The 27,183-nt window shown below is 34.5% G+C and overlaps 1 protein-coding gene across 1 annotated transcript; it reads right to left on the reverse strand.

Moving 5' to 3' along the window:
- Positions 1-1,297: 1,297 nt before the first annotated feature.
- LOC149775515 (uncharacterized) lies at positions 1,298-25,843 on the reverse strand. Its single transcript, XM_089942942.1, has 6 exons — positions 25,735-25,843; positions 15,184-15,377; positions 12,979-13,250; positions 8,508-9,517; positions 3,521-7,736; positions 1,298-1,589 (listed from the first exon to the last, which is right to left on the reverse strand). The coding sequence occupies exons 2-5, from the start codon at positions 15,338-15,340 to the stop codon at positions 6,776-6,778; spliced, it is 2,400 nt and encodes a 799-aa protein (XP_089799068.1). The 5' UTR covers positions 15,341-15,377; positions 25,735-25,843; the 3' UTR covers positions 1,298-1,589; positions 3,521-6,775.
- Between the last annotated feature and the right edge of the window lie 1,340 nt (positions 25,844-27,183).

Below are 27,183 nucleotides of genomic sequence, written 5' to 3' on the forward strand. Positions count from 1 at the left end.
ATCATTTATAAAAATCTAAGCTTCATGCTTGGATGATTTTATCACATCTGATTAAATTCTCTTGAGCAGTTTTTGAGAAGAATTTGTTTACAGGCTTTCTATTTTTAGTCATGATGGCCATACTGGATGACAGTGGGGCAATGAATAAAGGACCCTAGCATAAACACAGATTGTTCTTGCTAGTTGAGCTAAAATGGGAAATTATTTAGAAAAAGGTCAAAAATGTTTAACAGTGAGGAATATTAATTGCTGAGCATTTTGTGGCTCTGTTATGTTATAGCAAATCTATTTTCAAATCTCTTTGTTCAGTGTTAAATGTTTCCTCTGTATGTGTCAAATGTGCATCTTTGGAGGATAATGTAACTTTTCCAATTAAAATTTGCAAACGCATATTGTACTCTATTTTCACATTAAGCCTGTTTAAGATTAATATTAACTTCCTCTTTCTGTTTAATACTGACTGGAAAATGCCTCTTTGGAATTGATATGGATCCAAGAAACAAGTTTGTATTGCTTCCTGGGTACCCCTATTTAAAGTTTTGTGAATGATGACATTTCTGTCAAATACAAAAAGTTGTGTATGGGGGAGTAAGTCCAAGTATTCCACAGTAGGATAATGTTTCATTGTGTTTCCATAGAAGAACCATGGTTTGTTAGGTCTACAAATATGTGATCTAGAGCAATGATTAAGTCCACCAAAATTGGTACTCCATGAAAAAAGTGAAATCAAATATTTGTCTGAATTTTCTTTGTTTCCAAACTAATTATACTAAAGAAGATGCAGTTTGTCTCAAATGGATCAAATGTTTGTATAAGGGTATAGCAGAGAGTTTTTAATATCTACTTATCACAGCAATTATGTTTTCTTGGTTAGGTTTCTTTTGCAGCATAATCAAGTTATCTCATGGCAGGGCAATTGGTATAAAGTTATATGGTACCAGGGCAGATTGGGGTAAAGTTATCTCATACCTGGGCAATTGGTGTAAAGTGACTTGTACAAGGATGCACCATGACAACTGACCCAGACATTTATGATTGTAGGATTTTAACCTGCATCCTCCATTGCAATTCCTGCATGCTAACCAATGTGCTGTTGTGACTACTGCCTCCATTAGTAGCCTTGTAGGACACATGGGAGGGCACACCCTGAAGCCCATCTTGTCTACAATATCATGAATTTTCCTTGACGGTGATTGTAAAAATAGAATGATACAAAGATTCTTCATAAATAATAATTATAAACTCATAATATTGAACCTTCAGCATGAAATTTATAATGTCTATGTGATGGTATATCATGAGATAAAAAACACTTGCCTGCAAATTGTCATTCTTGTCCACACATATTATGTAGACATGAGTCAATGGCTTTCCTTCAGCATCATCACATTTCATATACTTGTTGATCCATTCACTTCTTCTAAGCTTTGAAGGAAAACATTCATTGGGAAGATGTCTGCTGTCTCTGGCAGTAACCAAGTTACAAGATGACAGTTCATCATGAAAATTTCCAAAAATGGCAACCTTTACAGTTGGTGCATCTGCCAAATTCTTAACAGCTTGTTTTATCTGCAGAAGAGTTTCTGTCCCTGTAGGAAAAAATAACAAATGATCCCTATATAAAAGGAAACAGCACTGAATAAGAGAAAAGTAACAGTAACCCAATCTTATGTCACATATATATCCCAAAAGTGTAATATGCATTAATAGTCATCCTACCTGAGAAGAGATTGGTAATATACAATTAGAAAATAACACACACACACACACTCATATATATATATATATGCTATGCATGCATCCACATCATCAAGGGAGATAAATTCATCACATCACACATATCTAACACATTTATCTTAGCAAGAAATAAAGTTTAATGTGCATAAATACATTTGAAAAAATACACCATAACAACAATATACTTTAATTCAGTAGAAGCAAGTGGGAAGGCATTCAGTTTGAGACAAAGCATCAAAAAGCACCTGTTGATTTCTGATGTTAATGTTGCAATACCATCCTTGATACTGCTTGCATTATTAATTTTGATTTAGTAAAGTCTCTTGTTTTAATGATTCCTATCAGGCATGTTCAGTTTTGGTTCTCACTCATCAATAACATTTTAAACATTAACTAACATAATGTATATTACTTTAACACTTATTTTATTAGGCAAAACTGCAGTAGCTTACTTGGTAGAGTTTTAATCTTGTAATCTTACCATCACAGGCCAGCCTACATCAGTTGGATTAGTGTGACCTTGGGAAAAGCACTTAGATCCTACTTTCTAGGTATGGCATGGCCAATAATGTGTTAAAAGTGTGATTAAACCCAACCAAAACTACAAATTTTAATTTCAACCAGAATGCTCTGTTTTTCAAAACTATCAATGAAATCCAAACAAGCAACATAAAGAAAACCCAACTCTAGGCAGGTTGATTGCAAGGATGATGGAGTTTTTTCCCTCTAGAGAATTAAATTGCAGATGTCGTGTTTAAAGAACAATATCTGTATTTCTACTGAATAAAGTACCCAAACATCAAGGATTTGTATTTACATTTGCCTTTTATAAACACTGCTATTTGGTTAAATATTTGCTTTTAAATTTCGTTTAGTTTTTCAAGAAAAGAAATCATATTTATAGGAATGCAACAATAACTGATGGTAAACTGATATAATTTGTATAGAATTAAATGTTTTCACTGTTCCTGGGCTAAAGTTTATTTGATTCTGACAACTCAATTTTTGAAAGCTTATTTAAATGTTTATTGAATTTATATTTTACAGAAATCAAATCAATTTTACAACTATGGTCTAATTTTAAGATGTTCTTTCACATTTCGGTTCATTTCTGCTGTGGGGTTTTTGAGGAAAATTTATCTTATGGTTTTTGGTTTTGAAAAAACAGCCACATTTAAATAAAGTACATTTGTAAAAACTTGAAAGACATTGATGTCAACATGCACACTGCTAAATTTGGCTAAATGCTGTTGATGGTTATTTGAAAATATGTCAGATTAATTTTCTTCATTATTTATTGCAATCATTACTATAAATAATAAAAAAATTACTCATGGCAGCCATATTTGAATCCTGAATGGCAAAACATTTTCCTTTCAAGAATGGTTAAGGTGCAAATAGCAGTTTCTCTTGTTGACAGATCATTCACAATTAGTAGTTATAATATTAGATTATTTTACTCATATGTTTACCTAAAATAAGAACAGTAATTTTCAAGGAGTGGGACAACTGAGGACATTTAATTTATAACCAGTGGGTTGCCAATTCTTCCCTCATAGCCAACAAGCTGTTTCAATTAACCTCTAGCAGGATACAATTTCTTAGATTGACCTGATAAATTATTGGTCAGAAAAAAGTTCCTAATAAATGTTTTCTTGAGAACATAAGTGTAATGCCAATTGTCTTCAAAAACTTACTAATGAAATCAAATTATGAAAGGAAAAGTTTAGTCAATAACTGCCTAATGTTTTACAGCTAATATGTTGATACAAATGACATAAACCTTCAGTTTTGGTCAGTTTATTAAACTTCTCTAGTGTCACTTGAAACCTTGTGCTGATTCTAAGCAACTGCTTCTGGAATTTATCGAATCTTGGATAGCATTTCTTTGGCAAGTTAAATACACAGCAAAAAAATTGCTCTGTTTCCTTGGTTTCCATGGTTGTTAAAGTCTATAAAATCTGTTGCCACATCAACCTGAAAAAGATAATGTGTATCTATTGTTAAATGTACATGTGACTTGAATATATCTTCATATAGCAAATCATCGTTAGGTAAATAATTGTTATAATAAACTGTATGTTTGGGTTGTTTTTTAAGTTGCTAACTGCCTAGTGAATGATATAAATGACTCAATGAAAGGACATGTAAATCTATAGTGTTTCCTAAATTTTCTACCAATTTTCAAATTAAATACAAAAATGTTGCAATTTTTAGATGGAACATAGAGCATATACCTGTACAGGATTCTTAGTAGATACATACTCTCAGGTATTGATGCTGGAATTTGAATTTTATCCATTTCTGATGCAAAGAAATTCCAACCTATGTGTTTTTATGATGCACATTGATTTGGAATGGAACATCAGTCTTAATTACTCTTGAATTACCCTTTAATTACTCAGCATAATTTCCAACTGTGTGCACAATGTCCATAAAACATTTACTGTATAACCGAGTGCTACACATCTGTAAGACCACCATTTACACTATATTGGGTGGTATTATTGCATCGATGTTAAATCAATATTAACCAGGTCCAATAAAAAGGTTATTGATGTCATAATGATGTGTACATATTGAAATAAAAGTTAGCCTGTGTTGAGAATATCTTTGACATTTACAGTACAGATTAATTTTCTGATCAAATATCAGCTGTTGTATGTTCATCCAATTATAATCAATTAGATACAACTCAGCAATATGGTAGATTCCGAAGCCAGCTGTCTATGGTTAGTGGACAATCTCTAATGTTTTGTACTGACAATTAATTTGCTTCAATCAGCAAAATATTTAACAATTCTAGCATTTTAATTAATGTATCAGTCAGTAAGAAGTACTGAATTTTACACTCAGCGATCTGTTTCATGCTTTCAAAACTACTCAAGATTGAATAATGTGATCTAATAATTTTGCTATATTAGATGTAATTGTGAACTAATTATTAGAATTTTCCCTTACTCAGAGCAAAAATATCTTAGATATCTTAGAGTTCAAAGCTTTTGGTAATATCACATTGCCTTCATCAGCAGCTACTGTGATCACATGACTTATAATGTTCACATGATATGAAGAGACAGGTGTATATGGGTAGTAATTCAAACTGCTCATCCCTGTTTAATGTTGGGCTCTGCTGTCATATTTGAACTGCCTCTTTCACCTTCCTTTTCCACGTGTTGTCCTTAGACATGATGACATTGGTCTGATTGGGAATGATGGAATGTCCCATATTGCTACAATGTTCATATATTACAGCTGATTCTCTACTTATGTTTTGCTTAATCCTTGTTTCTAACACTGCAGATTCACCAATATACTGTACCAGCAGTCATTCTCAACACCACACCACATTTTTTTCAAATAATGTTTTGTCCTTACCAAAAAGTTGTTCTCTCAGAGAATTGCATGGTTTCTGATATAAATTATCCCGTATTGTCTGAATACTCTAGCTTAGACTTCTGATGTACCATGTATGGCATACTGATTTGGTTTTATTTAGGCCACTACTGGTTTTATTTGGTGTTTTTTTTTGTTCTCTTGAATTTTGAAAATATCAAATCTGGATAGCCAATTACATATAGTGCAGCTTTCACATGCTCTGCATCTTCAGTTTGATCTCTCATCTGTGTCATGGGAGTTAGCTTTAGTCTTGGTGCAATAAAGATCTCACTTCTGAGCTTGTAATATTTGTAGATGTTCTTGCAGCACATTCTGTCACAGTCAGCATGCCACATAACAATTAACTTTGATGTATGGGCTAGGCCTGCGATAAACCACTAGACAGCAATGGTTTAAACTTGTTTGTTTGGGGACATGATTGATTTTTGATTAGGACCCATTTGGATAGATAGAGAGGGATAGATAATGTTCACTTGGGATTTAATTAGCAGGAAATAACAAAGTAGAGACAATCTACACCACTTGCTTCACCACTGATCAGTAACCAATATCACAAATATCATTGACAAACAATTAATTTTTCTGGACAGGGCAGGTGTTATCAAAATAATATTAAACAAATATGGCCTTCTAAGGTAAGTGAATATTATGGTAGGGCAAGTGATTATGATTTTGCTGAAGATACTTGCCCTGAGCTTGGTCTGAGAAATTATTTGAGCACTGGGGCAATTGAACAATGGTTGATATCATAACCTGGAGGAAAACACTGCTTTAGGTGAAATATTTTGATAGGTAAATAAACACACAGGTCTATTGTATATGAATTTTGTTTATTTTGTTCATATTTAAAACACAGGAATTTCAACATTGTGTGAAAATAACAGTACAAAAATAGACACATTTTGGACACAGAGAATGTGCATCAGGGCTAGTGGTACTGGAGTTGGGAATATCATTGTTTTTAAAGTCACTTGCCCTAAATTTGTGTCTGAAAACAAATTCTTTGTGTAATGCAGATTGATATTTTTCTAGTCTAGCATACAATATAGTGTACTTTATATACAAAATTACATAAAAATGAAGTTTCTTATTTACCTGATTATTACAACATGGGTATAACCTGATTATATTTAACATAAGAAACATTTCCTGCTGACAAAGGAAGACACAAATTCACGGGGTAAAGTTAAATAGCATTTCATGATTTCAAAATAAATTTCACAAGATACAAAACAGTATATACAAAAATAAAACTTCACTAACATGCCAGGTGAAAAAACATCTTACTTCAAGATAATAGATGAATAAGAAAAATTCACAAAACAATAATGCTAACTCACTCAATCTCTTCTGGTGCTGATTGTCCATAAGTGCAAAAAAGAACAACACATGAATCCAAACCAGTCACATCACATGAGTGAAAAAGAGAAGTTTTGTTTGGAACTATATACACACCAAAACTGAAATTTGTATTTGTCTCCTGGAAATCATTATATTTTTTCACTAAAAGAACTTTAAGTAACTCTTATGGGAGTCAAAGGATAATTTTTATTTGGAACTATATAGACACTAAAAAAAAATTTGTATTTATCTGCTGGAAATCATTATATTTTGTCATCAAAACAATCTGATATAACTGTTACGGGATTCGTGTATATATAACTTCATCATTTTGCATCCGTTCATTCAGCTGGTGGAACTCCACTGGAGTTAATTCTAAACCTAACCTCGTGAGCAACTTATCAAGACCACACCACAGATAAAATCCAAGAGAGTAATTCACAATTAATGAACCAGTCCTAATATTCATATCTCCACCTTGGATCATAGCAACAGTTTCTATAGTATTGTCTTCTGTTTCTGAGCAAATGATGGCCCCGCTGTCACCTGGTAATGCAAAGGTCCCATAACTGTCATCATCAACTGGTGGAGGCTCAACAAAAACATATAGGTACTTCTTATCATTCAAACTTAAAGTATCAAAAAGTTCTCTGCTATAGTCTCCTGTATGCAAAAGTCCATGTGTAAGATTTGATTTTGCTCCCCATTTGTAAACTTCATGGCATTCTCTCAATGAGTAATCAAAAGGTTGAATCATAACATTTGACCCAGATTCTCCATCTGATGTTTTGAAATAAGGATTGCAACTGGGTCTTTGGTCCTCATTAACCTTTACAGCCATGATATCAGCACAATCCACTGTCGGACATGACAACTTTGCTGGAACCTGCATGTTTACAGATCTTCCTATAATTATTGGTCCAATTTGTTGTCCACCGATCTCAACATAGACATCAGCATCATCTGGAACAACATGAGCACATGTAAGACAATACAAGTGCCCATCTGTATCAGTCACAAACCCGCCAAGGGTACCGCGTTTATTGAGCACGGGGCAATGCAAGGTCGAACCAATGGAATAGAATAGTTCAGGTTTCTTTGTGATGATGCCAATCTTGTAGCTTTGCCCATATTTGTGTTTTGCAATAACATTATCGATCTGTTTCAGAACTTCTTTCTTCTTCTTTTCAGAGGAATATGTTGTGCAATGGACCTGAAGCTCTCCACAAACCATGGCCACTCCTACAAAGCCCTCAATCCTGATAAAGAAACATAACAATGTAACTGTTTCCAATGTAATTGTTCCAAACAAAAATGTAATCGGGATTTATTTAAATGGATCAAATGTAAATACATATCAAACATAATTCATAAATAATTTCATCTTTTAAACTTATTGGCAAATCATTACAGTGCCTTACTAAATCAGTAAAAACATTATATGTGCCTCCAAAACATGGAACCTTGAACAAATATTGTGCTGATTGGATTCTTACATGTAGAAACTGAAGTTTCACAAATTTGCTGAAAAGGTGACAGATATTTTTGTACTGCAAAAAAGCTCATCTAATCAGGATAAATCTCTCAAAACAATCTAACTTGTCTCCTGTTCCATGCTCTAATTAGAAAGATCTTTCGAATGCTCATGAGATGCCTTCTAAGTAGGCTAGCACGAAGCATTATTTCGGTACATAATTAATATTTACGTATGTACACTGACTTGATATACATTTCTCTATGGGTGTATTCTGATCTCTGACTCCATACCTCCCACCCACCTGGTACTAAAAACTGTACACCTCTCACCGAATTCCATCACATGAGCAACCAATGTACCAAGTTTCATGAATTTGTGCCCTAATGGATGCATCAACAGATGGTGCCAGCACAATATTTTGTATGCTCTGTTGACAAGTGTGGCAATTAATATCCCTGAATCTTTCAAAAAGAAAATGAACATGGGAATAATAAATGGACTTATTTGATATGTTGTGAAAAATTCCTGAAGTGCAAAAGCTAATATTAGTCACCTTATCAGATCATCCTTCAGTCCTGCAATAAGACTATCGCTTGAAGACAGCTGGTAAGTTATGTAGTTTGAGGCAACTGTCTGCTTCAGGATGCTCTCTATCTCATACTTAAGCTTGTGCTGTATGGCCAGATTTCTATCAGTTGGCATCACTCTCTTTTCTAACTCTTCATGAACTCGGTATGCAATTTTCATCATCATTCCAGTGTCTGCAATTTTCTTCAGTTTATATAAAAACGACTTGCAGTGAGTTGCAGAAAAAAGGCCACAAAATGTTTTTCTATCTGGTTCATTTTGCAAATCTCTGCATTCATAATTTTGAAAGCCTTCAGAAAGTTTAGGAAGCAATATTTCCTTTATGCAATTGCCTATGGTGTTACTGCATTCTTTAAATATCATCCCTTCTAATATTTCAAGAATATGATATTCTTTGATTCCATAGATTTTTGCCAGGACATCAACCATAAGGCATTGCAGAGCTCGTGCAAAATTTTCCAGTAGTGTTTCTGCCATATTGCTGTGGTCTAGTTTTCCTTCCTGAAAGAATAATTTACCAAGAAGCACATCCAAAATATATTCCTGAATGCTTGAGAAAGACTTCTTTAAGAAAGTCTGAGAGAATCTATCTTTTAGGGATTCCTCAATAGCTACTGGACCCTGAAAGCTTTCCTCAAAATTCTTCTTGTATTTGTGGGTATTTGATTCAATTAGTTCTCTCATATCCAGCAAAGGCTGAATCACCTTCCATTCTAGATGGCACTGGATCATTTTAGGCAGCTCTCCTTTGGATGATATCAAATCTTGTACTGTAGATGACTTGAAACTGACTCTTTCTCCTTGACAGTCTTCTTCAACAGTGTCATGGAAAGCATCTCTCATGGCCTTCTCAAAGTTCTTAATGGAAGAATCCTCTCTTTGAAGTGAAGGATCCAACCCAACCAGTAACAGAAAGTCATTGAAGGATGAAAAGCCAAGTGACTCTATATCTTGCTGGATTTTCTGGGACAATTCCTATGTTAAGAAAAAATATTAGTCATTAAGCAGAGATCTAAATTTGTAAGGCTGCATAATTCTAGGACATCAGGTTTCTAGTCCTACTCATGTATGCTTGAAACTTTATGAGCAAGAACCAATACTCAGGATCAAAATCTGAAAGCTCTGACATCTGACATTTTGTTTCTGAGACCAAAGATAAAATCTGAGATCTTGCAACATTTTATTCACCTGTGTTAGATTGTTAACTTTTGCTGTCTTAGATGTAGTCCCAACATAATATCTGATTTGGGTGTTTTCAGTATGAAAGTGTAACATAACTGCTGCATGCTCTTATACACATCACATACTCTCCTACTGTAGTTTCTACACATTCCCAATAAGGATTTGGTGCGTGCATTTAAGTTTCTTTCCACTATCATTAATACCACTTCATTTATCAGGACTGGACAGACTCACTTCTGATGAAATTACCATTATGCTGATGATGTGACTAGGTACTGTCTCAGATTTGTTATTTTGACAACAAGAACACGGGACAGGGAAGAAGACTATAATAAAATGGTTCTTTAAATCCTAGACTATACTGTACATTGAATAAAAAGGTTTTCAGAAAAGTCTCCATCACATAAGGGATTCTGATTCCTGACATATGACACATGTCTAGGCAACATGGGTGGGCATGCCATTTAAACTGCACTATGTTCTGAATTAACTTTAAAAATGAAAACTAACTTGCATCTGAAATTATAATTGCCAGACTGGTTATAATAAGAAAAAGAGGTCTAATAAGCATGATATCACTGGCCTGTATGCCATTTGTCTAATGACCAAATGCAAGAAAGGTTAACTAAGAAATCTTGCTAAATATGATGCTGTCTGTTGAGATTTCTTCCAGTACAGCTGATTGCATATGGTATGAAAAAACTGTTTCAAGGTTCTCTGTATTTCATACTCTCATCTATAATTATGGCCATTCAGCATCATTTGTTCCATATGGTCAGGACCCTACACCATGGCCCATTATCTCAAAATTTGTCACATTTTTTAGCAGTTTAATTTAGATACAGCTGCCTAAATGTTCATCTACTTTTAATAAAGGTGGCCATATTTAATGGTGGAATAGCAGCAAAATTGCAGAAATATGAAAGGTTGGACATATTCGTCAAATCTGGCCAAATTCACTAAAGCATTTGTTAAAAGAAGTTAGTTTTTCTATTTTAAGTAACAGTAGTCATACTTCATCATAGATTGGCACCACTGATACAAACTTAAAAGCCCTCAAGGCCATAACGGTGAAATTTGGTTAGATTCTGATGAGTGTTTCTGAGAAGAAATCATTTAAAGGATTTACCATTGCTAACACTAATGGCCATGTATGATGGCAAATCAGCATTATCTGTGTACAATTTTCCAGGCATCACTGTCCTGGGGCCAAAAGGTATATTTGATTCTGGTAATCCAACCTGCACAATTTTATCACAGCCCTAACCCTGTAACAGTTTACCGTATATGGAACAAAAACAAAATCAGTACTGACCATGCCCATCTTTTACAGCTGAACTGGTAACTTCAGCATATAAACTGTGATGCTGACATATCAAAACTTAAAGAGAAAAAAATAAAAACATAACAATAGTAATGCCCTCCTCCACTGTTGTTTTATTACTGGATTACAAATATATAGTATTATTTTGTCCTACTACTGTCAATTCTGGTCAAATTCTGCAGAACAGTTTCTGAGAACTTGTTTGACATTTTTATAATCTTTGTATTGGCATCGATATTTCCTGGTAGATTTGCACCTTTTATAGAACCCTCTAAATGTTGAATAAATTCTGCTGTCCAGCATCTGAAATTTTTTAATGCTTTTCTATCTTAAGTAATGGAAGTCACACACACATACACACATTATTGCAGGCCTGGATGCTTTCTATGAAATTTGATCAAATTCCATTGATGATCAGTTTTTGAGAAGAAGGCTACTGAAGGTTTTCAATTATTAGCAGCAGTCACTATAGTTGATGATGGATTGGTATCATTTGCATAACTCTGATACCCCTCTACATCATAATGCTTTTTATCAAATTTGGTCAAATTCTATAAGTGCAGTGCATGAAAAGAAGCCACTTAAAGGTATATATATTTGTTTTCTGGATTGCATCATTTATAAAAATCTAAGCTTCAAGCTTGGATGATTTCATCACATCTGATTAAATTCTCTTGAGCAGTTTTTGAGAAGAATTTGTTTACAGGCTTTCTATTTTTAGTCATGATGGCCATACTGGATGACAGTGGGGCAATGAATAAAGGACCCTAGCATAAACACAGATTGTTCTTGCTAGTTGAGCTAAAATGGGAAATTATTTAGAAAAAGGTCAAAAATGTTTAACAGTGAGGAATATTAATTGCTGAGCATTTTGTGGCTCTGTTATGTTATAGCAAATCTATTTTCAAATCTCTTTGTTCAGTGTTAAATGTTTCCTCTGTATGTGTCAAATGTGCATCTTTGGAGGATAATGTAACTTTTCCAATTAAAATTTGCAAACGCATATTGTACTCTATTTTCACATTAAGCCTGTTTAAGATTAATATTAACTTCCTCTTTCTGTTTAATACTGACTGGAAAATGCCTCTTTGGAATTGATATGGATCCAAGAAACAAGTTTGTATTGCTCCCTGGGTACCCCTATTTAAAGTTTTGTGAATGATGACATTTCTGTCAAATACAAAAAGTTGTGTATGGGGGAGTAAGTCCAAGTATTCCACAGTAGGATAATGTTTCATTGTGTTTCCATAGAAGAACCATGATTTGTTAGGTCTACAAATATGTGATCTAGAGCAATGATTAAGTCCACCAAAATTGGTACTCCATGAAAAAAGTGAAATCAGATATTTGTCTGAATTTTCTTTGTTTCCAAACTAATTATACTAAAGAAGATGCAGTTTGTCTCAAATGGATCAAATGTTTGTATAAGGGTATAGCAGAGAGTTTTTAATATCTACTTATCACAGCAATTATGTTTTCTTGGTTAGGTTTCTTTTGCAGCATAATCAAGTTATCTCATGGCAGGGCAATTGGTATAAAGTTATATGGTACCAGGGCAGATTGGGGTAAAGTTATCTCATACCTGGGCAATTGGTGTTAAGTGACTTGTACAAGGATGCACCATGACAACTGACCCACACATTTATGACTGTAGGATTTGAACCTGCATCCTCCATTGCAATTCCTGCATGCTAACCAATGTGCTGTTGTGACTACTGCCTCCATTAGTAGCCTTGTAGGACACATGGGAGGGCACACCCTGAAGCCCATCTTGTCTACAATATCATGAATTTTCCTTGACGGTAATTGTAAAAATAGAATGATACAAAGATTCTACATAAATAATAATTATAAACTCATAATATTGAACCTTCAGCATGAAATTTATAATGTCTATGTGATGGTATATCATGAGATAAAAAACACTTGCCTGCAAATTGTCATTCTTGTCCACATATATTATGTAGACATGAGTCAATGGCTTTCCTTCAGCGTCATCACATTTCATATACTTGTTGATCCATTCACTTCTTCTAAGCTTTGAAGGAAAACATTCATTGGGAAGATGTCTGCTGTCTCTGGCAGTAACCAAGTTACAAGATGACAGTTCATCATGAAAATTTCCAAAAATGGCAACCTTTACAGTTGGTGCATCTGCCAAATTCTTAACAGCTTGTTTTATCTGCAGAAGAGTTTCTGTCCCTGTAGGAAAAAATAACAAATGATCCCTATATAAAAGGAAACAGCACTGAATAAGAGAAAAGTAACAGTAACCCAATCTTATGTCACATATATATCCCCAAAGTGTAATATGCATTAATAGTCATCCTACCTGAGAAGAGATTGGTAATATACAATTAGAAAATAACACACACACACACACACTCATATATATATATATATGCTATGCATGCATCCACATCATCAAGGGAGATAAATTCATCACATCACACATATCTAACACATTTATCTTAGCAAGAAATAAAGTTTAATGTGCATGAATACATTTGAAAAAATACACCATAACAACTATATACTTTAATTCAGTAGAAGCAAGTGGGAAGGCATTCAGTTTGAGACAAAGCATAAAAAAGCACCTGTTGATTTCTGATGTTAATGTTGCAATACCATCCTTGATACTGCTTGCATTATTAATTTTGATTTAGTAAAGTCTCTTGTTCTAATGATTCCTATCAGGCATGTTCAGTTTTGGTTCTCACTCATCAATAACATTTTAAACATTAACTAACATAATGTATATTACTTTAACACTTATTTTTTTAGGCAAAACTGCAGTAGCTTACTTGGTAGAGTTTTAATCTTGTAATCCTACCATCACAGGCCAGCCTACATCAGTTGGATTAGTGTGACCTTGGGAAAAGCACTTAGATCCTACTTTCTAGGTATGGCATGGCCAATAATGTGTTAAAAGTGTGATTAAACCCAACCAAAACTACAAATTTTAATTTCAACCAGAATGCTCTGTTTTTCAAAACTATCAATGAAATCCAAACAAGCAACATAAAGAAAACCCAACTCTAGGCAGGTTGATTGCAAGGATGATGGAGTTTTTTCCCTCTAGAGAATTAAATTGCAGATGTCGTGTTTAAAGAACAATATCTGTATTTCTACTGAGTAAAGTACCCAAACATCAAGGATTTGTATTTACATTTGCCTTTTATAAACACTGCTATTTGGTTAAATATTTGCTTTTAAATTTCGTTTAGTTTTTCAAGAAAAGAAATCATATTTATAGGAATGCAACAATAACTGATGGTAAACTGATATAATTTGTATAGAATTAAATGTTTTCACTGTTCCTGGGCTAAAGTTTATTTGATTCTGACAACTCAATTTTTGAAAGCTTATTTAAATGTTTATTGAATTTATATTTTACAGAAATCAAATCAATTTTACAACTATGGTCTAATTTTAAGATGTTCTTTCACATTTCGGTTCATTTCTGCTGTGGGGTTTTTGAGGAAAATTTATCTTATGGTTTTTGGTTTTGAAAAAACAGCCACATTTAAATAAAGTACATTTGTAAAAACTTGAAAGACATTGATGTCAACATGCACACTGCTAAATTTGGCTAAATGCTGTTGATGGTTATTTGAAAATATGTCAGATTAATTTTCTTCATTATTTATTGCAATCATTACTATAAATAATAAAAAAATTACTCATGGCAGCCATATTTGAATCCTGAATGGCAAAACATTTTCCTTTCAAGAATGGTTAAGGTGCAAATAGCAGTTTCTCTTGTTGACAGATCATTCACAATTAGTAGTTATAATATTAGATTATTTTACTCATATGTTTACCTAAAATAAGAACAGTAATTTTCAAGGAGTGGGACAACTGAGGACATTTAATTTATAACCAGTGGGTTGCCAATTCTTCCCTCATAGCCAACAAGCTGTTTCAATTAACCTCTAGCAGGATACAATTTCTTAGATTGACCTGATAAATTATTGGTCAGAAAAAAGTTCCTAATAAATGTTTTCTTGAGAACATAAGTGTAATGCCAATTGTCTTCAAAAACTTACTAATGAAATCAAATTATGAAAGGAAAAGTTTAGTCAATAACTGCCTAATGTTTTACAGCTAATATGTTGATACAAATGACATAAACCTTCAGTTTTGGTCAGTTTATTAAACTTCTCTAGTGTCACTTGAAACCTTGTGCTGATTCTAAGCAACTGCTTCTGGAATTTATCGAATCTTGGATAGCATTTCTTTGGCAAGTTAAATACACAGCAAAAAAATTGCTCTGTTTCCTTGGTTTCCATGGTTGTTAAACTCTATAAAATCTGTTGCCACATCAACCTGAAAAAGAAAATGTGTATCTATTGTTAAATGTACATGTGACTTGAATATATCTTCATATATCAAATCATCGTTAGGTAAATAATTGTTATAATAAACTGTATGTTTGGGTTGTTTTTTAAGTTGCTAACTGCCTAGTGAATGATATAAATGACTCATTGAAAGGACATGTAAATCTATAGTGTTTCCTAAATTTTCTACCAATTTTCAAATTAAATACAAAAATGTTGCAATTTTTAGATGGAACATAGAGCATATACCTGTACAGGATTCTTAGTAGATACATACTCTCAGGTATTGATGCTGGAATTTGAATTTTATCCATTTCTGATGCAAAGAAATTCCAACCTATGTGTTTTTATGATGCACATTGATTTGGAATGGAACATCAGTCTTAATTACTCTTGAATTACCCTTTAATTACTCAGCATAATTTCCAACTGTGTGCACAATGTCCATAAAACATTTACTGTATAACTGAGTGCTACACATCTGTAAGACCACCATTTACACTATATTGGGTGGTATTATTGCATCGATGTTAAATCAATATTAACCATGTGCAACAAGAAGGTCATTGATGTCATAATGATGTGTATATATTGAAATAAAATTTAGACTGTGTTGAGAATATCTTTGACATTTACAGTACAGGGAGAGGGAATCAATTATGACTTGATTAGATTAATTTTCTGATCAAATATCAGCTATTGTATGTTCATCCAATTATAATCAATTAGATCCAACTTGACAATATGGTAGATTCTGAAGCCATCTGTCTATGGTTAGTGGACAATCTCTAATGTTTTGTACTGACAATTAATTTGCTTCAATCAGCAAAATATTTAACAATTCTTGCATTTTAGTTAATGTATCAGTCAGTAAGAAGTACTGAATTTTACACTCAGTGATCTATTTCATGCTTTCAAAACTACTCAAGACTGAATAGTGAGATCTAACAGTTTTTATATTAGATGTATTTGTGAACTAATTATTAGAATTTTCCCTTACTCAGAGCAAAAATATCTTAGATATCTTAGAGTTCAAAGCTTTTGGTAATATCACATTGCCTTCATCAGCAGCTACTGTGATCACATGACTTATAATGTTTACATGATATGAAGAGACAGGTGTATATGGGTGGTAATTCAAACCCCTCATCCCTGTTTAATGTTGGCCTCTGCTGTCATATTTGAACTGCCTCTCTCATCTTCCTTTTCATGTGTTTTCCTTAGACATGATGACATTGGTCTGATTGGGAATGATGGAATGTCCCATATTGCTACAATGTTCATATATTACAGCTGACTCTCTACTCATATTTTGCTTAATCCTTGTTTCTAACACTGCCTATTCACCAATATACTGTGGCAGTAGTCATTCTCAACACTACACCACATTTGTTTAAATAGTCTGTTTTGTCTTTACCATAAAGTTGTTCTCTCAGAGAATTGCATGGTTTGTGATATATATTAATCCCATATTTTCTGAATACTCTAGCTTAGACTTCTGATGAACCATGTGTGGCATACTGATGTTGGCTTTATTTGGACCACTACTGGTTTTATTTGGTGTTTTTTTCTTCTCTTGAATATTGAAAATATCAACTCTGGATAGCCAATTACTTGTAGTCAGCTTTCATATGCTCTGCATATTCAGTTTGATCTCTCATCTGTGTCTAGTGAGTTAGCTTGGTCTTGGTGCAATAAAGATCTCACTACTGACCTTGTAATAGTTGTAGATGTTCTTGCAGCACATTTTGTTGTAGTCAGCATGACACGTAACAATTAACTTTGATGCATGGGCAAGGCCTGTGATAAACCACTAGCCCGTGATGGTTTAAATTTCCTTGTTTGGGGACATGATTGATTTTTAATTAGGGCCCATTGGGATTGATAGAGAGGCAATGTTGACTTGGGGTTTAAGTATCTGGAAATAACAAAGTAGATACAAGCTAGAGAAAATTTGTGCCATTTGAAATAAGTGTCATAAAATTATTTTTTCCAGAAATAGTTATTAATAAAGGCAGAATAGAGAGAATTATTCTACCTTCAATAAGTGTGTTAAATTCTGGCAGGTAATGTTAATCCTGATTGGCTAAGCTAAGTGTGAGGTGCGCGTTTTCCAGATGAAATTCAATGTTTTAAGTAATGTCCCATGTGACATTAGTCAGTCTATGTTTCTGTACGATGCTAGGAATTTCACTCTGGAAAATATAAAGTATTTCGCATAAATTGTCAAAGGAATGGGTGTCTGGAAGTTGAATGATATGGAAAGAAAGATTCAGCTTCATAAAGAAGAAAGCTTGTCTTGGAAGCACAGGGTTTGTCTCAATTGCCTATATGTTCATTGATATATGTTTTAAGTATTTATTGAATTTATTCATTTTTAATTCATACAATAATTTTCCACAAGTTCAGAAGTTAATGGTTTGCATGCATTTTGTCTTGAATGTTATATGACTCATGTATTCTAAGAATGTCATGTATTATTTTTTTATACGAATTTGTTCTGATTTCCTCATTTAGATCTAATAGGAATCATGTATTCTCAGGATTTTATGTATTAATTTTGATAAAAATTGTGTGAATACATGAATTTATCTGTCTTAAATGATATGAATCATAAAGGCTAAGACTTTAATTTTATTATGATGGGAAATGCCAGTGAGTTGCAAGTAAGTAAACAAAGTCCATTAATTCATTCATATATTCAAGCTGTGAATTCTTTTCAGTCAAGAATTAAGCTGATGTGACTAACAATGATCTAGTTAGTGATTTATAGCCAAAAGGAATAGTCCAGTTAGTGGTTTATTGCCCAAAGGGGCATAGTATGGTTTACTGTGTTAAGGTTATGTCATAATCCATATATAAATGTGGCTATCTGTTAGGGGAAGACATCAATTTCATGATAATAGGGCTGTGAATCAGTGTCGGTTTCAAACTGGCCCATATTAGCATTAGTTCTGTTGAATTACAATAAGACCATATCTGATTTAACAAGAGTAGGGCAGTGTATCCCCTAGGGGTGAAAGACTGAGAGTCAAAAATCTCCTTGGTGTCAAAATTTGGGGTCAGACTGAGTAAAACACAAACTTTGCTATCAAAACTGGGGGTCAAATTAAAATTTTGGGGATCCCTGAAGCACAAATGAGGGTAAAGGGAAACATTGGTAGGGATTATTGTTCGATCCCAGGAAAAAAGCTTAGGTTTTTTATTTATATATTTATTTTCAAGGGGACAAATCGCTATATATGTACACCATGCAGTGGAAAGGAGAACAGACAACCAGGTTATGATTGAGCTGGAAGAGGCTGGAGAGATAGAGGGAAGATGAAAAGGAATAAGGTGACTGACCTGTCACCAGTGTTGTTTTTGAGAGGACAGGATGCAACGAGGTTATGCAGCATGCTTTGCAATATGAGTTTGATTGTTCATTGGATTCTATAATGAAATTTGTTTTATATCGTTATAGCATGATGGCTAATTGCATTTCATGTAAATTAGGAAATTTTATTTCCATAAGAAAAAATATTAAAATGTCATTTTTTAATTCCATTTTTTTCATGTAAATGATTAATTGTTATATTTTACACAATGGGACTCCTGATGCTCTATTCTATATCTCTACTCAGATCTGTTATTCCATCCATTAATTTCATATTTTATGTTTTTATTTACTCAATCTGGGCAATAACACTGTGGTTGATATTCTCCCAGATAATGATGACAAAACCAAAGGCCACATAACAAGTGGATGTGCCCCAACAGACCTCTTGTGTTCCACAAGATGATTAGAAACAAATGTTAAGGCACTAGTCAGTGTGGGTTGTTTTTTTTATACACAATGACTTTGAGTGATCCATTATCATTTATGTGTACCATATTTACCATATATGTTGGGACACTGTATTTGTTTGGACACCATAAATTTATTTTAAAAAGTAATTTTTTTGTGCACTATGTTCTGGGACACATAGTTTTTCTCGAGTTGTAAGTTGTGGGACACGTTTTAAATCATTTGAAAATTACATGTCGGAAAATGAACTCAAACGTAAATTTTATTAAAAGGAAACTAAAAAATTAAATGCTGTGAGTGTTGTTTGTTTACACTTTTCTTTCTAGAATCAGATGCAAATTTGCAAAGAACAAGAGCTCAGGTAAGAATGAATCATTTGTGTATATGAGAATGAGTTCAACATTTTCTGTTTTTTTTTAAATATTAAATGCCAAGGTTTATTTGCCATTTGTGCTCATTACACAACCTATTTTGGCAAAATAAATATTAATGAGCACAGTGTAAACTATTCACTGTAATTACATAAAAATATATTCTGAGAGAGAGAGAAAAAGAAAGAGAGAGAGATACCAGTAGATAGTGATGGTACAGAGTGATTGATATACATACTAATTCCAAAACTGAACATCTTTTATTTACACAGCAGTGATATCTGACATAATCCAAGTACTGCTGAACAAATTTGAATGCCACTAATATATTTAATTTAAATCCTTCAATCTGTCCACATTCTTAATTGCTCACTCAACCACCTCAGGCTCAAATCCATCAAATTCGTTCTCTTCACTGTCGCTGCCATCACATTCAGTATCTCTTATGATATTGTCCTCACATCCATTCAAGTTACTGTTAATACCACAAACTTTAAATGATTTTCGAATCAGATCTGGCTTGTCCCGAAGCGATTCGACTGATTTCACAATCCAGTCCACAACTGTTTGTTTAACTGCGCTCTTAATATGAGACGTCTTGTCATTTTCCTTGGAAAGGCCCTCTGCTGCTTTACAAATAAAATCTGTCCAGCTTTTCCTCATGCCAGACTTGACCGGTTTATTTACACTGACGTCTAGTGGCTGTAGCTTGGAGGTGCATCCTCCCGGAATAACTGCAGGCACCATTACCCCTTCTCAAAGCCTGTTTTACAGCATCTGTAATATGCACCCGGAATGAATCTATCACTAAAAGATATCATTCCTTTCCTGTATACTTCAGATATATCTCTTTAATCCATTGCAGCGACACCTCCTCATCAACCCAACCCTTCTCCTGCACATGTACGATCCATCCTTTTGGTGCCTGAATATCTTTTAGCTCCCTCACACCATGAAAAATAAAGTAATGCAAGGACAGAGCATAGGAAATTATTTTAAGAATCATAGCATGCTGGTCTGGTGACTATGATAAGCATTATAGTATGCTGGTCTGGTGACTCATAAGCATTATAGCATGCTGGTCTGGTGACTATGATAAGCATTACAGAATGCAGTTCTGGTGACTATGATAAGCATTATAGAATGCAGTTCTGGTGACTATGATAAGCATTATAGCATGCTGGTCTGGTGACTATGATAAGCATTACAGCATGCTGGTCTGGTGACTATAATAATCATTATAGCATGCTGATCTGGTGACTATGATAAGTATTAGAGCATGCTGGTCTGGTGACTGTGATAAGCATTACAACATGCTGGTCTGGTGACTCATAAGCATTATAGCATGCTGGACTGGTGACTGATAAGCATTAAAACATTCTGGTCTGGTGACTGATAAGCATTATAACATGCTGGTCTGGTGACTATGATAAGCATTATAGCATGCTGGTCTGGTGACTATGATAAGCATTATAGCATGCTGGTCTGGTGACTGATAAGCATTATAACATGCTGGTCTGGTGAATATGATAAGCATTATAGCATGCTGATCAGGTGATTGATAAGCATTATAGCATGCTGGTCTGGTGAAGCATTACAGCATGCTGGTCTGGTGACCATGATAAGCATTACAGCATCCTGGTCTGGTGACTATGATACGCATTATAGAATGCAGGTTTGGTTACTATGATTGGCGATACTGCATACCGATTTGCTTAATAACAAGTGGTGGTCACCACGTCAATAAGCATTATAGTATGCTGGTTTGTTGCATTTTACATGAAACAGAAATCAGCAATTTTGTGCCAACTTCAGTTTTGCCTTAAATTACACACAGCTTAAAAATGTACCTTGCTGCTGTTCATGTCTTTGTTCTCTTTGTTTGTCAACTGCCAATGAAAACAGTAATTTAACTTCAATCCTCTGAACATTCTATTTATCCTTAATTTATTTTAGCCAATTTTTCTGCAGCTGTATATAGAGTCAGAAGAGCACAAATCTTGCCCTTACACAGAATTAGACACAAGCTATTGCAATATACACAATAGTTTATAGTTCAATGCCAGCTCAAATTACAGATTTGGCACAGATACCACCAGTCTTCAAGTATATGCTTCATATAGCCAGAGTCTGGAATATAAGATACAGTATGAACAGTTTAAGCCATGCATGAGCTTAGCTGTCTGATTCCATGCTAGACACATCTGCATCAGTTTAGCAATGGGATTCCATGCCAGATAAGCTCAACACATCGGGATCAGCTTAGCTGTGGGATTCCAAGCCTCATGAAGCTATACACATCTACATCAGCTTAGGTGTGGGATTCCCTGCCAGATAAAGCTGACACATCTGCAGGTATAATGAACTGAAAAGACTGATTACTATTTAGAAAGGCAAATTTTGTAAATACAACGCTTGCAAAGATATTCAACAATTCATGTACATTGGTGATGCATAGCAGCATTTTCTGGTTTGGCTAGGTTAGGCCCATTTTAAGGTGTTAATTACATTATGGCTTGAGTTCATTTTTGTAGGGCAAGGAAAGTAAAGTCCATTGCCTAAGGAAACAATACAGCAGCCAACCTGGTCTGAATAAGAAGGAAAAAAAAACATGTACAATGCATGCAACAGTAATGGACCAGTTCAACATTTGTCTTTTTTTGCCAATTAATTAATTGAGCAAGATAATTATGTTGCTGTCATTTACCATAACCAATTACCTAAATCACAGCAAATGTTGAACTTGCAAGGATGCTTCGAGTCTAATTTAGGTCTGTAAAATGAAAGTGCATCCACCTGAATGAAGAGAACTTTAGCTTTAATCTGAAACATTCTCCTAAGAATTCCTGCAAAATCTAAACAATTTGTCCAGGTAAAAACATAAATCTACCATGATTTTTTTAAAACCCCATTTATTTTGGAATAAGATACATTGCTGTTCACATGAAAATGTGAAAGAATAGTCTGGAAATTAACATATGAATACCAATGTGAATATGACAAAAGACGATAAGTAATGTTACAACAGCTGGTGAATGAGAAGAAATTTCGAAGTTATTAGTCTGTTAAAGATCTGTGAAAAATGTTGATTGTGGTATAAAAGGAAGAAATGTATATAATCACTGCCAGTTTGTGAAAATGTTCTCTCAGGGTTTATTCTTAAATTTTAAAAATATGTGATACTGGATTGTTCTGCTTTTGATTTAAAATGAGATGTGACTGAAACCAATATTTACAATCCTGTTTGGTGCCATTCAGCAAATTTCATGCTGGTGTACTGTAAAATTCAACCCACTCACTCACCTTAGATAAAATGAGCTGTTTGAAGTGACCAGTGTCCCGCTTGCTAAGCCCAACTATAAAGTCATGTATAATCTATAATCTACCTGTCTTGGGAATATAACCATGGCCATGTGTTTGATGTCTAAAGATTGCCACAGGGTTAGGCTGAACTCTTATACAAGGTTACTTGACCAGCCAAAGACCAGAAACTTGAATCGGCAAAGGCGATAGATCGCATGACTTACCAAAGGCTTGCTGTTATCACACCTATATGTAAAAAGTTAGTTCCAGGATCAAAAGGGAAGCCGTGGGGTGAATGGAGCGTGTTCTTATCTATCCTCACATTGACAGACAGCGAGAGTGTCATTGTCCGCGAAGTTTGACTGGATCAGTTCACAGCGATATCCAATCGAAATTGAGATAGAGGGTGTGATTAGAATTCAGACCCAAATGATACTTTCCGAACTCATAAGAAAAAATTTAGTTTCATCTGGAAGGATTGCAGATCAATAGAGTTTACTCTGAGAAATGTAGCCACTCATAATTTGGTGGCAAAACTAAGAGGTAGATTCCAAGGAAAGACAAAGCTTCGAAAAGGTCAGTAAGTTATTGGCTCAATTTCTGCAGAATATTATGCCATCAAAATTGTAATTATTTGTAGTATGTATACTTAATTACTAGGATTGTTTAGTATGTAGAATCACCATTGTAGTGTTTCATTTACATGTGTATTTGAGAAATGGGCTTGAGCATTACGTAGAGAATTATTAGATGCGAGGCGGAATTACGTAGATTGTTAGCTTCTGGTCAGAATTAATTTTATAATTCACTATTAGGTTACTTTGTAGTAAACCAGTGCATTTATTAATGCATTAAGTTAGAATTTTACACATGCTTGAATTGTGAATTTGGAACATGGTTGAAGTATATAAGATTAGTTACTATGGATGTATGCATATATCAGAACATGGATATTTGAATATTTGTACACTTTGTATGAGTTGTAATATAATGAAATGTGTCTGATTATTCTGATATTGTTTAGTATAACAGGATTAGGAATATATACTGATGTGAAGGAATTTACTGATGTATGTATTAAGAAGTGATTGATACCGTGCAGTATTATGACATTTGTTTTGCCATTCAAGAACGTATGAGTATCTCGATGTGAACAAATGCATGACCAAAGGAATTTAATGGCCATTATCTGATGATAGGCTGTGTGTGGTGTGAGATGAGAGGGCTAAGGAAAAGATTGTACTGTCCTTGTGTTTTCACAGGAAGCTATTTAGGGGACAGAGAACTTCCGGTTTCACTGGGTCCCAAATAAAAATTCAAGAGTTGGAGACAGAATTGAGACTGTAACCGAGGCAGTCGAAGTCGACAGAAATGTAGTCATGGGAGAGAAAGTGGATGAAGAGGAGAATGAGTCAAGAGAAAGCTGAGGAGGAGGAGAAGGAATCTGCATAAAAGTCAGGGAGGAAGAGTAGAAGGAATTGGGAAAAATAAGAGAGAGAAAGGATCCAACCGATGAGTAGAAAAACAAGGACAGGTGGAAATCAATCTCACACTGCTACTCATGTGATGCAATAGGCTTATTAAAGTGTCAAGTGAAAGGAGTCTAATTGGAAATTTGAGTTGTTTGATTACTATATTGTCATTAAATTGTTATTCATTGAATTTCAACCTTTTTTTGTATATTTAACCATCTAACCATTGACATTGCTGACTGGGGGCTCAGAGCTTTACATATATCTTTCACTAAATTAAAGTTCCAGCAAAAGCGAGTCTGGGTGGGACTTCTATAATAGTTTAAATTAAATACTGGGAGTGCCCCACCCTAACCATATACTGTACACTCATCACAATCACCATGCATCTTGAGCTGCACTCACCTGATCTTATACGTTCAAGTATGATCCCATAATGTCTTAAAAACAGCACAGATTAGAATTTATATTACTCTCATAATAATTTTTTAGTGAACAGTGACAAAAGAGAACATTTTCATTCCAATCATGTACCGTATGTCCCAAATATGTCATAAATAAACATAGTAACAGCCATTTTATTCCAAAAGTTTTACTGTCACACACATTTCTGCACTTGTCCAACACACTAAACAATTAGTTGTGATGGTTACAAGTGTGATCTATACCTTGCAGTGGCACAAATAAAACTGTTTTCAAAGACGAAATGATGATTTTTTTTTTATAATTTCTTCAGTTTGGCATATGATAGTTATACTGAAAAAGCACTGGTATGAATAACACCCGGCTGCATCATTGCTACACATACGACCTACGAACGTTTTAGTAGCCCATGAAGAAGTTGTACTAGCTAATTAATTATTTAGAGATTTTTTTTATTTTTAAAAAAATTAAAAAATTCGGGGTTATTGTTTATGCAGTGTACATGCGAATTTTGTTCTGCACAACCACACATTGTAAGACGTCCACACAGATATTTATTTATGTTGTTTGCGTCGACCCCAACAACACAGATAGAAGGTTGGACGTCTTACATTGTAGGATGAATGTGATTTATGCTTTTGAGATTTGTTATGTTCTAAGTTTTGTTTAATTCATGTTAAACAGTCGGCAAAAAGACTTTATAAGATCCTCTTGTAATCATTCATGTAGGGCGACCGCTTCTTAAAATTTATTCTGAAAACATCAAATGGAGTTTTTACTTTCATCAGGCTGTGTGTGTGTGTGTGTGTGTGTGTGTGTGTGTGTTATAAAGCATTTTGCTAATACCAGAACTGGAAAATGTCGGCGCCGAATATTGCAGACCGGTAATGAACGGGGTGGGGGTGAAGGCGTTCAACAAATGCACGAACTGCAAAACACGAGTCTAAAACAATTCTGAAAAATACGAAGAAGACCGAGTGAAGTACTTACGAAATTGAATACTCATATTCCGATATATTTCTTTACATCTATCTGCTTCTTTTAATTACTTTCGTTTGCTCAGCATTGAAATGGGGAAGCCCATGTTCTATTTTTAGCCGATATTTTACAGGTTTTGACTAAAGAGTGTAACTTGTACACGTACCGAAATCTCGTACCCAAATCAAATTCTAGTCGTTATTTCTTGCAATAAATCATTTTTTTTTTAAAAACATGGTATTTGGTAGGATTACTGTTAAACGTGTAATGTTCAAGAAATGCATCGTTTAAAACTGACATTATATCTTCTCGTATCTTACCTTGAATAATGGTCTGTTTGGGGGGTTGGGGGTGTCTTTCATAATTCATGATCAAGATCAGGCCTTGAACTTAAATTTTAGTAAACATATTGTTTACCTCTTAATGAGAATGAAGGAGAACCCAACGGATAATAAGTGGTCAATGTGACTGTATGTTCTGGAAACTTATATGAATATACAAAACTTCAAAGTTTGTCATCCTGTCTTGATCTCGGGGCAAGATAACACTGATATAATCTAATAGAAGCTTTGAATAAGGGCCCAAATATCCTAGCTACGCCAGTTGCCGACTCATTTCCATTCAAGGTTAGGGGTGCTGTGGGGGGAAAAATGGACTAACATGTTGATCCTAGAGCAGGAGCAAACTGATTTCTTGATCTGCAATTACTCATTATAATATTATCCGATATCGATGGCAATAAAAAAAAATGCAAGTCTATTTTCAATAAACGGCAATAACAAAACAAAATTATGGGGCCCCGAGTGGCCGAGTGGTCTAAAGCGCTCTCCGTTACGGATCACTGCCATCTCACCTCTGTCTGTGTGGGTTCGAGACTCGGATTCGGACAATGTGGGTATGTGAGAAAGCTTGCCAGTAGCTTCTCGTCGGTCGGTGGTTCTTTCCGGGCTTTTCCCCGAGTTCTTCCTCCACCATTAATACTGGCCGCCATGTATAGCCTATCGTGTGCTGAAAAATGGCGTTAAACTCTATAACAACAACAACAAATTAACAAAACTGTCCGAGCAAAGTGATGTATAGACATGAGCATATTCAGGTGATGACTATAATATACTTTCCAAGTTTCATTCCAATCAATCAACAAATGCCGGGCTCAGGGGCATATTAACTATTAAGCAGACTAAGTACGTGCTTAGGGCACCAGGGCCAAAGGGGGCACCACAAAGTTGAGAAAATGAACGAATGAAGATTTGTAAAAAAAAATTGATAAAACTAGTGCAAATTGATCATAATATTCTGTTTCTTGATCATGGTGCACCCTAGTTATCTTCCCAGTTGTACTGCTGGCGCAGTGCACTCTGACCTCTGTCGGTCAGCGTGGAAAGGAGGGGGGCACCAAGACTTGTCAGTGCTTAGGGCACCAGTGAGCCTTAATCCGCCCCTGGCCGGGCTAGCTGCACT

The sequence above is a fragment of the Sinohyriopsis cumingii genome, chromosome 19 (genome assembly GCF_028554795.1).
Source record: "Sinohyriopsis cumingii isolate HCF-2022 chromosome 19, ASM2855479v2, whole genome shotgun sequence".
NCBI classification, from domain to species: Eukaryota; Metazoa; Mollusca; class Bivalvia; order Unionida; family Unionidae; genus Sinohyriopsis; species Sinohyriopsis cumingii.